The sequence below is a fragment of the Halichoeres trimaculatus genome, unplaced genomic scaffold (genome assembly GCF_033239565.1).
Source record: "Halichoeres trimaculatus isolate MK-OKI-2021-1 unplaced genomic scaffold, fHalTri1.1 fHalTri1_scaffold_4, whole genome shotgun sequence".
Taxonomy (NCBI): Eukaryota; Metazoa; Chordata; class Actinopteri; order Labriformes; family Labridae; genus Halichoeres; species Halichoeres trimaculatus.
The window spans coordinates 7,324,916-7,336,932 of NW_027437182.1; the positions used below are offsets into that span (position 1 = coordinate 7,324,916).

The following is a 12,017-nucleotide window of genomic DNA, read 5'->3' on the forward strand; positions in this document are numbered from 1 at the left end:
CAAATTTAAAAAAATGTACAGTTTTTTTTTTTTTTTTTACTATTTTTTTTATTTGCACAATATATTAAAAAAGAAATCTCAAAAAATTACACATTTTCATAAAATAAGCAAACATTTAAAAAGTATACAAAAAATGATATTAAACATGGCTGTCATATAAAAACTCTTAATTGCATTAATATATATATTTTTTAAGTTACAAGGAGCCACCACAAAGGAGTCAAAGAGCTGCATGAGGCTCCAGCACCACAGGTTGCAGACCCCTGCACTACATAGATCATACAAGACTACAAGCAACAGGGTTTGCAATTCCTATATTGTAACTTTACATCCCTGTCAGACTGGACTGACAGCACACTGACAAAATACATTTCTTATATTTTTAGAAACAAATATTCACAATGAAAAACACAGCTGACAATTAGAGGAAACAGTAAAATATCATCTTGGTTTTTACAAAACAAGATCAGCAAAGAAACAAGATATAAAAAAAAAATTCACAGGGGGCGCCAGAATCAAACCAAAAAAAAAGATCATCGTAGGAGCTTTAACCTGTGTTCTCTACAGTCTATGGAATTATTTCCCCTGGACAAACTCCAACAAGTCCTCATCCTGTCATAGAGCAGACAGGAAACAGTGTGGTGTTGTCTTTGAGCTCTGATCCACAGTATATCCCCAGGAATGACTCTGAGTGGAGGAGAGTGAAAGGAATGGACAAAAGGTTTTGATTAGGAGTCCTTGGGCCACGTCCTGGGCCTGACAAGGAGCAGGGATGATACCATAAGTGAAGCCCGCCACACCTCCTCTCAGATCTTCAATCAAAACTAATCTGGTCTGGAGCATTATTCATTCATACTGTTCCTGTGCTGTGTAATGCTTAAATCAAAACATACTTCAGAGAGGATGATATTTCCCTCTAATGAGCAGGTCCAGGTCACAATATGGGGAACCGGAGATGCTAAATTGCTACCATTCTTCTCCTGCCGGTATTAGGCTTTCAAAGTGCAGCAGACACACACGCAGAGATGAAGTGTGTGTCCAAATCCAGAAGTGAGTGCAGTAAAATGAAACAAGGTGTGGAGTTATGGAGGAGGAGGTGAGCTAGGTTAATAACGCTGTACAGCTCTGGAGTTAATAACTGTATGCTGCCTGTGTTTAGCAAATCAGACGGCGGAAAATTTTATCTTATTTTCACACTCACTTCTTCTTTCCATTCAGTTTTTCTGTCGTCATCTTTTTACATTTACTGAATTAATGGAAATCATACACAACACTTCCAACACATGTGGACCTGGATTTAAAGTGGTGGGTTGCTCATATGGTCGTCATACAAAGGCAGATCTCCAGCTTAAGTCACACACTCCATATGTGATCATCTGATCAGCTCCAGATGGATTATTATCAGAAAGTCAGCTCTGTCTAAGCGGAGGTTTTATTTCTTTGAGGTGTGGAGGTCAGAGTTCTCTTTACATCCTGGAAACTTATGATGACAAAGTTCTCGGACAGAAAAAGTAAAAAGAAATCTTGTTATTAATCGTCTGTCTATCTAGAATCCTCGTCACATCTTGATTATAAACATGACCGCATTGTAGAAGTGTCTTAAACCTGCAGTTTGTCTAATGACCAGCAGAGGGACACTCCCTTGATTGGATAAAAAGTCTGATTTCATGAAACCAGGTGAGAAAATAACTTCAAGTTAACTCAAATTCACTTTAAACTTGAACATTTTTCTGAGTATATTGCAAGTTTAAAATTTTACAGATGTTGTTAGAGATCGGCAAAAAGCTTCAACTTTAATCTGTCATCAAAGACATGATACAAACTGCAGATCCATGACGTTGCCACACATACAGTCACGTCTGACTCTAAGAACAATGACTGACTTTGTAAAAATGACAAAATTTCACACAGGAGTTTACAAAGTAATGAATCCCAACATGACAATATAATATGTGATGATTTTTGTATATGTTGGGTAGCAAAGCTAATTTGGTGACTTCGGTACTGCAGCAAATATGAACTTCCTTGTCATCACAGTCCCAATATTTCATTCTAATGGAAGAGTATTGGGGTCACTGACAAAAAACAACAACAAAACAGATGGAAAAAAAAAAGAAATAAAAAGAAATAAAATAAATAATAAAATAAACAAACATCCAATTTTTTATTACTATTTTTTCAAAGAAAAAAAACGAGACTTCTGAGATTAAAATCAGAGTTCTGACTCTTTTCTTGGAATTCTGACTTCAATCCCAGAATTCTAAAAAAAAAAAAGAAAAAAGAAAAAAAAAAAGTCAGAAGTCTGAGATTGAAATCAGAATTTTTTTTATATTTTTTAGGAAGAAAAAAAATAATTTAAGAAGAAAAAATAATAAATATAGGAGGAAAAAAAATAGTAATTAAATAAAATTTGGACATATTTTTTCAGTTGCACTAGTCCTCGTTTGAACATTCCAATCAGAAATTGTTCAAACTATTTATAGTTTTTTTTTGTTTGTTTTGTTTATTACTACTAGAGATGCTTTTCGGCATTTCTTTCTTTCTTTATTTTTTATTTTTATTTTTATCAACTCGTTGATTTTCTCTTTCAATTTTGAATCTCTCAATATGTGCAATACTTACAAGGTAATCGTTGCTGTGAAGACTTTTATTGGTTTATTGTGATACCTAAAGATAAGAAGTGTGTCAAGTCTCATCACAAACCACAAATTACTCGGAGGTGCAGGTCCTGTTCAATTGATTTAATTGAGCTGAAAATCCAACGTTCTCCTGCCTGCACTGTAATGACTGTTCCTCCAGTGGCCACAGGGTGGCGACTCGTGGCTAATCAGAGCCATGTGCCTGCTGTGGGCAGAAGTTTCTCCACTGAAGTTTGTAGGAAGGATTGAGTTCAGTTGAAGGGAGTCTGAGAGTGGAAAGTGAGCTGGGCTGCAGTGAGGAGGAAAGAGACAGAAGGCAGGAACAGACAGCTTTCTTCCAGACTCTTCAGTTTTTTGTTTCGGGGATTTTGGTGCGCATTGAAAGAAAGAGCAGCGGACTGCAGAACAAGTCATTACCTGTGCTTACAGCTATTTTTGGAGGGGCTCGACCTTACATCGTGGTCTAAGTGGATGTGAAAGCGGGTAAAAAGTTTGACACATAACCGGAGGAATGTATCCAACTCGGGCAGCGCCGAGCCAGCGTCTGTGGAGATGTCCAGCCTGTGCGCTCTGGATCGCCCTGCTCCTCCAAAGCGTCCTGGACCTGAGCGCGTCTGGTGAGTCTCAGTAAACTTTTCTTTGATAACCATGCCTTCGATTCATCCTCGTGATGCTTTCTGGGGTTTGCTCTGTGGTTCATCCCAAACACACACACACATGGATTCAACGATGCAGCATGCCTGTTTGAGCAAAAAGTCTTCCTCTGGACAGTTTGTGGCGTTTCGGTAGATTTATTGCACTTTGGGGAAAGTTTGAGTCATATTTTTTTGATTTTGTAGTGTGTTTTTAACACATGTCTATTTAAATCCCCTAGTTGATGTTAACAAACAGTTGCTCCAGGTCTGTTTGCCATCTTTCAGCCTCCCCTCTCATGTAAATGATAGTTGGTTTTCAGATTATCTGCCCATTGTCATTCTGAAGCCACTGCATGGGGAGAGACTTGACTCTATTGACAGACAATAGAGGGGCTCTTAACTGAATCAGCTGGAGAGCTATTGTGCCCCAAACCAGCCAGCCCATCAATAACTAAAGTCTGTTTAAGATAAGAGATGCTGTGAGTCTTCATTAAAAAGCAAACAGCCGTTTAAAGCTAAGTTTCCAATGAGTGCAGACTGTCTGAAAGAGTAAGCTGAGGACAGCTTTTGGAAAAATGGGCCTGTCTGTCTGTGGCCTCTGGGAAACAATGCTGCAATTAGTCTTAACTGCCTTTTACAAAACAAAAGCTGAAACATATCATCAGTTTATTTCTCTGTGGTTGAAAGGAAAGACTTTGTTTTCTGCTCTTACAACAATCTTATATTTCCACTGTACAGCTGCAGAGTGTGTGGTATCTCAGAGAAAATAGACTGATGGGATTTGAAACTGGCTTTTGGTTTATTCATATAAGTGTGATTGAATTCAGTCTGAAATGTTTACGCAGTCGTTGGTTTTCTTATTTCTGTCTTCTTGCTTTAACACAAAGAGAAAGAATGAAGCAGTCTTTTTTTTTTTTCCTCCAGATGAAAAAGTGATGGATTATCTCTCGGAGATTCCTTTGGGTTTGTTTGGATTATCTCTGTCCTCCTAGAATGCTTTCGGATAATATTTACAATGGGGATCCGCAGTATATTGTGTGTTAAATGTAGAGCTCATGCTGTCAAGGAGGGAGTTCAAACTTTTTCCAAGTTAGCTGCTCAGTTTAGAGGCAAAATCCGCCCAGAAAATTGGATTTTATAGCTAATAACGTTCTTCATAAAGCAACACTGATTCACTTTAACTTTCCTGCGCTCCACTGGGAAGAAGATATCTTCGCCAAAATGTGGTTTGATGGTTTTTAAGAGCTTTGGCTTTGATTCTCACGATGATGCCCACTGAGACACTCAAGATGTGACCTCTTTTTTACCTTCGGTCAGCGCTGTGGCTAAAAAGTGATCAAATATGAGGATGAAAGCGCTGCTTAGTGGCCAGTGGATATGATATGAGTGAAAGTAAAGCAAAACATGATGTGGAAAAAAACTGGAAAGAGTTTGTAGGTTAATTTGAGAGTGTCCAGTCAGAGGTCGGAGGTCACTCGTCTGTCACTCTGGTTCAGCATTTCCTGAAACAATCAGGGGTTCCCACCCTCGGCAAAGGAATATTCAGACATAGCAGACTTTTGAATAAGCCTGCTGTGGTGACCTTATCTGCCTTCTGCATTTTTTATGTATTTTGAGGAACTACTGAGCTGTTTCAGCGCTGATAAGAGTTTCAGAAACGTTTGTTAGAGCCCAAAATGGGACACCAGCGAATGAGGCAGACAGGCTTTATTTGGAAAATGGTGTTCTGTCTTCTCCAAAACAGTAGCTACTGGGATAATGATACAAACGTATCACAAAAAGTAAGGTGTTTTGTAGATTATTTCTTTGTTTTAATGGTGCTTCTTGGCTTGAAGCAAAGATTTGAGAAGATTTGCCAATTTTTTCATGGGTGCAACCCACATACTCAGCTCTGCGGCTCATCCTACAAATGCATGTTTCTTACAAATGTGGCTTCATTTAAAAGTGAAATAAACAGGCTTTACAAAAAAGACGGAGGCAAATCCATAAATCAAAGCAAGTATTTCGAAGCATCAAGGAAATTACATGCTGCCAGTGAAGGATATGATATTAGTCACAGCTATCAAAATGTCAACAATAGGTTATTGTTAACAGCAACATCACAAGACTCTTCTGAGGACGACTGCAAGAATGTTTGTAGGGAAGGATTTTATCAATTTGCCTGTTTTTGTTTTGATACATAAAGAAAGCAATCACTCAATTTGGGGATGTTCATGCTCACCACATTTTTGATAAATGTAGGAATTCTTGTTGAGGCCGGAAATGGGATAACATGGGATAATGGGCTTGTAGGTCTGATTACTCTGAAGCTCTCTCCCACCTCCCCTCCAGACACCGCTATCAGCAGTTTAAGTGCTAATCCAAACAAAGTTTGAATCAAGTTGAAGAGATAAGGAGTTGTGTCCCATGAGTTACCCCTCCACTCAAACACTAAAACGCTCCTTACCTTTTTTTGAGGGTTTTTGTTTTCCAGTTGAAAAAGCAACATAAATGTTGAGAGATGTAAAGAGACTTCAGTCTTCATTGCTCAGGTAGAAGGACTGGTTCCTGGTCCTGACTTGATTCAGTGCATGTTTCACTTCTCTTTCTTTATCCACATCTGACCTGGAGCTGAACTCAGGTTTTGCACCGTGGAAATCAGATTTCTGCTTGTAGAAATGCCAGTGGAAGTTAGTTTAGATTAGCTGTCATTTAGGAAGTCATTTTAAGTATGGCTGTTCCATTTGAAACTTTTGAAACTTTGAAAACTTACCTTTTTTTCGTTTGGCTTTGCATGCAAATTGTCAACAAACTGTTAAACACTTTAGTAGCTGATTATTTTTTCAGTGTTGCCCAGTCAAATCAGCAGCTTTTTGCAAAGTAGGCAACCACTCATTTGTTTTGGAGCAGTTTGGAAGTCTTGGGATAGTTTTCTTCCTAGTAGAGGTGTCCTAGTTTGATATTGATATCGGATATCAGTCCGATATCAGCAAAAAAACAAGTATCGGATTACATCCAAATGCATCTAAAATCTCAGATATAAGCTCTCCGATATAAGCAGTCCAGATCCAGCATGCAGCAGAGGACCTCAGTTGGTCCCAACATACACTTACAATAAAAAATAGCTTAAGTGAACTTATTTAGTTATTTTGCACTTTTAAATTGTAATTTGTCTTTATTTGATTTATTTAGGTTATTTTCTGGGCGTTCTAATTTATTCTTTATTTTATTCAATTACCAGTATATTCTTATGTTTAATGTTAAATTTCTGTTACCCATTGGTTAATAATAAATGGGTCAGTTTTTCCTCATACCTTCTGTTGCTGACTACTGTTCTTTGTTTGAATAATATCACTTAATCAAGCCTTTTCTAACATGTCAGACATACTACAAAATAAGTAATTAAAAGTATGCATGTTTAATGCTGATATCGCATCGGATTAATATCGGTATCGGCCAATACTCAATGCTGCAGTATCGGAAGTGAAAATGTAATATCGGGACATCCCTACTTCCTAGTAAGAACCCCCAAAAATGATGCTCACCAAAGAATCTTAAACCTTCAAATGAGCTAGCAGTAGCTCACAGACTCTTTGAGTCATATATCTCATAAGGGGGAGCTAAGAGGAGTTCGAATTTTCACATTTGGTGGTTCAAATCTCCAAATATCGCCGCTTAGGTCCTTTCTACACAACGACGTTTTTTCCCAAAATACAGTGAAAAAAATCTGTATACTGAAAATGCTGTAGTAAGCATACCAGGGCTGTAGGTGGCGCTATAACTGTCTTGTTCAGATGCTGCTTTTGGTAGATCTCTACTGAAGTAGAGTTGGGTCAATCATTAGGTGTAGTGGCGAATGTTAAGTGCAGAAGTGGAGCAACAGATGCACATTTTGTTGAAAGCCAGTCAGCGGATTTAGCGGCTTAAGCACAGCACGATAGTTTGTGATAATCGTAACAACAGTTCTGTTGTATTGCTGAATGTGCATGCGTGAAGCTGAGCGTGTTCCCACTGAAAACTCCAGCTTGCTTTTTACACACTAATGGTGGCCGCAGAGTTTCAGAAAAATCCACTCTGGAGGCTGTTTTCAAAAGTTTGCATTTTTGGTCAGCTAAAATGCAGTTTCTGTATAAACAAGAGGCTGAAATGCAACAATACTTTAGCGTTTCTTAAAAGTGTTGTTGTGTAAACGGCCCCTTAGAGATAAGATGATTAGTTGCTGAGTCGCAATATATTTCAAAGTTTTGCTTATTGATGCCCCCCCTGTTGTTGCTCCATATCAAGAGTAAGGTAGCCAAAAACATGTAGATGCTGATTTTAATAAATAAAAAGCTGATGTGGCGTTTTCTTTACCCATGACTTATATGGTTGACTTTTTAGAGTAGCACCGCCACTCTAATATCCAGCCTTTGCCCTTTACCTCCAAAGTAATGATATGCTCATTAAGATGAATGTTGTTTACATATTTTCTGACATCATAAACCGTGTCAATGTTTGAACATAGGACATTCACCTTTGACCTGTTTAGAGTTTCATTTAGCCTTTTAACAACACTCAGAGAGACGATAAATCAAACCCGGCAGAACTGCAGTTTCCAACAGGACACTGTGTTGACACTAAAGCACTTTAAGCCTGGAAAAAACTCTCCGTCCTGCAGGCTCTGGGTGTGGAGGAGCTTTTCTCCCTGCTACTGAGATATCTGCAGTTAATATTTATTATTAAGACTCGTATTAAGGGAGAAGTTTCAAGGAGGTGAAAGAGACGTCCAAGTTTATGGTAGGAATATCTTTATACATCGCTGTAAAATTTGTGCAAACCAGCCACTCCCTCTTTTCATCATCGCCATAATTCCTCCTTAATGCGTGCCTGTGTTCACTTTTTATACCTTCTCCAGATGCTCTGGAAAATGTTGGACAGTGTCATCGTCTAAGTGCTACATCTCTTTCAAATAGATGACTCCCACTCTGCACAGTGAACGCAACACTAACTACAACTGAAGCTGTGCATCCTTAAAAGCTTTCTGCAGACGCAGAGGAATGTGGCAGGAACCGTACGTGTGAAACAGATGTATGCATTTTTTTCCTGGGAACACAGTGGGCTCGAGTTTTGTGTTTTTGACTCAGTTTCGAGCGTGTGAAATGGTTAAAAAAAGTCATGAACGTTAATTTAATCAGCACCTAGCCATAAATCACACGCTCTGACTCTGTTTTATGTCACTGATTTAAAACATCAGTGTGTAAACCCGCCCGTGCACTTGCAATTACCTACTTCCCTCTTGTTATGATGAAGCACATGTGTTTGCCCAGGCTCGCTGTTGCCATAGGGCGAAGTGTTTGGAGAATACTGCGTGCTAATTGTTTAACTGATGTATGGCAAGCAGGCAGTTTGTTTTCATCCATATAAAAAGTATCAGGGTACCAGAAAACACCAAAGGGAAGATTTTTCTCTCACTGATAATTTTGTGGAAGTTGTGTCTCTCAGATCTTGTAGTTGAGAATGGAAGAGTGGGGGGATGCATACGAAATCTCATATCGAATGGGAAACACTGCTGGAAATGAACTGATGTCTTTAAACTCACTTAAGCCAATACTAATACTCGCTTGATGTTTTTTTTAAACAGAACAAAAACAAAACAAGACAAACACCATTTGTTTCCACCACTTATGAGTCTTTTGTTTCATTCATAAATCTTCAGAAGTATGGCTGCTTTTCACTGTTGTGAATGTTTTTGTGTTGTTTCCTTTATGTAACTCCGCTCTGTGCATCACTGGCTTTGGAAAAGCTATTTTTTAGTCTCTTTATGACGCTTCAGAATACTCACACACAGTGAACATGCTTGAGCCCATTACTGTCCACAATCTGTGGGTGTGCAAACTTATATAGTGGGACAATATTGGGCTTTTATCAGCTTGCATATAAAATATTGTAGCTGAAGAATGTTGCGTTATCGGGCAGTTTCATGGTCTACTTTTTGAACTCTCATCTGATTTGCAGTTACTAGTCATTAGTTTTTGTCTTTGACTCTTAAGGGCACAAATTTTATTTTCTTAAAAGTAGGGATGTTTAATACTCCTTTTTTTCAGACCGATACCAGTACAAGAGTATCAATACTACTGGTACTCCTGATACAAAAATTTGAATTCACAGACCATTTTGAACAAGGACAGCACAGTCACTCTACAACTAAGTTCAAAATAAAACACAAACAACTCTTTGTCTCTGAGTCAACGATTTGAAAAAAAAAAAAAAAAACACAAGCGAAAAATAAAACTAACAACTGTCAGAGTTAGAATTTTTTTTTTTTAATAAACTGAAGTGCAAAACAAAACAAACAAACACAGAAACAAAAATTCAATGGATGTATAATTTTTTTTTTGGTATGAGTATTGGCAGTCCTCACGAGTATCGATACCTTGAAAAAGGCTGGTATCAGCCCGATACTTGATACCAGTACTCGCCCATCCCTACTCAAACGGAGCTGAATGACTCAACATGGGCAGATTTGTTTGGATATACCTATGAGGGGTTGACATTATGTGCACCAATAATATTTGCTACTCACTGCCATCTTTTCCTGCAAACCAAAGAAGATATAGGCCCATCTAATGCAGGGGTGCACCGATCACAATTTTCTGGCTGATCATCAAACTTTTAAAAGCCTGACCTGCTGATACTGATTTGGGCTGATTCTGGTTTTTATTTTTTATAACTGACAGCATGTACCTTCAATGTTCCAATCTTATTTTATTGAAAATCATTGAACGATACCTGTGAAACAATAACAATTTTGTGTTTTTACTTAAACGACCAATAAAGTGTCCTAAGTTTTAGGTCTCAGAGCAAAAAAGCAACAAAGGCTGGCTGTCAGACCTTTCAGATTCCCCAAAATTAATGACTATGCAGAGTTGTTGTCTGCTGGTTAAAAATTTGTACTGATAAAAGTTTGCACTTTACTTAATTTTGTATTTTTGCAAAAGCTCTTCCAAGAACTCTTTGGTGCTGCCGGAGTCTCTGTGTTTCCGCTCTGGATCTTAAAGTGCCAAACCTGTTTTACCAGCAACTGACACTTATGCTTTTTTTTCATGCTGTTATGGTAGTTTCTTGAATCAGAATCAGAATCGGAATCAGAATCATCTTTATTGGCCAAGTATTTTCAAGAATACAAGGAACTTGACTCCGGTTTAAACTGTACTCTCTCAGTACAAACGTGGATAGAATTACAAGAGTAGAAAAAATAGAGTTTAAGTAGTAGAAAAAGAATAATAATTATTACAATATTAAATAAAGAACTTTGCACAGAGTAAATACAAAATATACACACAATTTAAGTTAGGAAGATAGTGCACTGAATGAATGCCATAAAAAATGTGCATTTTGCAACAGGGAATGGAAGATGAATGTGCAATAGAAACAGAAACAGAGAGACTGTGGCTGTACATGAGGTATCTATGTTGTTTTATGGCAGGTTAACTGTTCATCAGAGTGACGGCCTGGGGGAAGAAACTGTTCCTGTGTATGGACGTCTTGACGCACAGAGCTCTGTAACGCCGGCTAGAAGGGAGCAGTTTAAACAGTTTGTGTCCGGGGTGTGAAGGGTCTGCAGAGATGATGTTTGATGTTTAATGGCAAAATGAAAACAGCTTTTACATGACTTTCAAACACTGTCTGGTCGTGTTATCACTCCATACCCAGTGGCTGGTAGAAACAATAAAGAAATCATTTTTGACATGATAAAATAAAAGTCACATTAAGTATTTGATTTGGTTTTTAAAAAATATGTTGCAAATTACAACTCATCTCTTATTTAAGTCATTATCTGTTCATTATGTTCCTGTTTTTATATTTTTGTCATCAGTGCCTAACATGCCAAAAGGATTCGCTGGACAAAAGGAAACTGGATGAAAACTGTGTATCTAATTGACATTTGGTGATCTGTTTCGGAAATATATTAGGTATCATGTTATCAAGAAACTTCTGCCCAGGGCTTTTTTCCTTATTTTGAAGTTTTCGTCACTTGGTTGTTGTGGTTGATGTTTCCTACCTCTGTGATTACCACAGAACTCACAAGATATGAAGTTTCCTTGAGATGCCGGTTAAAGGCTCAGTTGTTTTCCGTTGACTTGCTGCGGGGAATGTCCTGATAATATGTCGTCAATGCTTGGTTGACAGAGGAATTTTGGAAGCAGAGCCTGATTTCACTTTTCCTTCTCCTTCTCGCCCTTGTGCCAAGTCAGGAAAGAGCCTTCCTGTGAATGGTATGGAGTGTAAATTTCCTGCATTTGCGTAATATTGGCAGAAAAATGCACTTATTTCCACAAACCGGGCTCTGTGGAGCGTGCTTGTTTTTAGTGGTCACAGTCCCTCGGAGAGAGGCAGCGTTTAATCAAAGGCTAAACTCAGTTCACTCAGATGCTCGCTGGAGACGTTTGATAAAGTTTCTGCCACTAGAAGCTGAAGCCGAGCGTGAAAATCCTTTTCCTGCAATTTAGTGTCTGCACAGGAGGTCAGTCTGTTAAAGAGAGAAAAAACTCTGCAGGGTTCAGGGAAACTCAGCCCTGGATTCACAAAAGAGATGAAAAAAACAGTCGAATTCAGTGATTTAAACAGAGTCTGCAGTGAGCGGGGAAATAATCCTCATTCCTTTCACTCAAAAGTTTCTTGTATCAATACACAGAAATGATGTTTTGGCTCTCTCCATCCTTTGACCTGATCTGCGTTTCTCTACAAATTAAGAAGCCTTGTTGACTTTCTGTTTAACACTTTC

General features: G+C 38.3%; 1 protein-coding gene across 1 annotated transcript in view; it reads left to right on the plus strand.

Annotated features, from left to right (window-relative positions):
* Window positions 1-2,799: 2,799 nt before the first annotated feature.
* ror1 (receptor tyrosine kinase-like orphan receptor 1) overlaps window positions 2,800-12,017 on the plus strand; it is a 182,830-nt gene continuing 173,612 nt past the window's right edge. Inside the window, exon 1 of the mRNA XM_074667846.1 lies at window positions 2,800-3,256. Coding sequence (XP_074523947.1) covers window positions 3,151-3,256 — 106 coding nt within the window. The 5' untranslated portion in view covers window positions 2,800-3,150. The remainder of the gene's footprint in view (window positions 3,257-12,017) is intronic.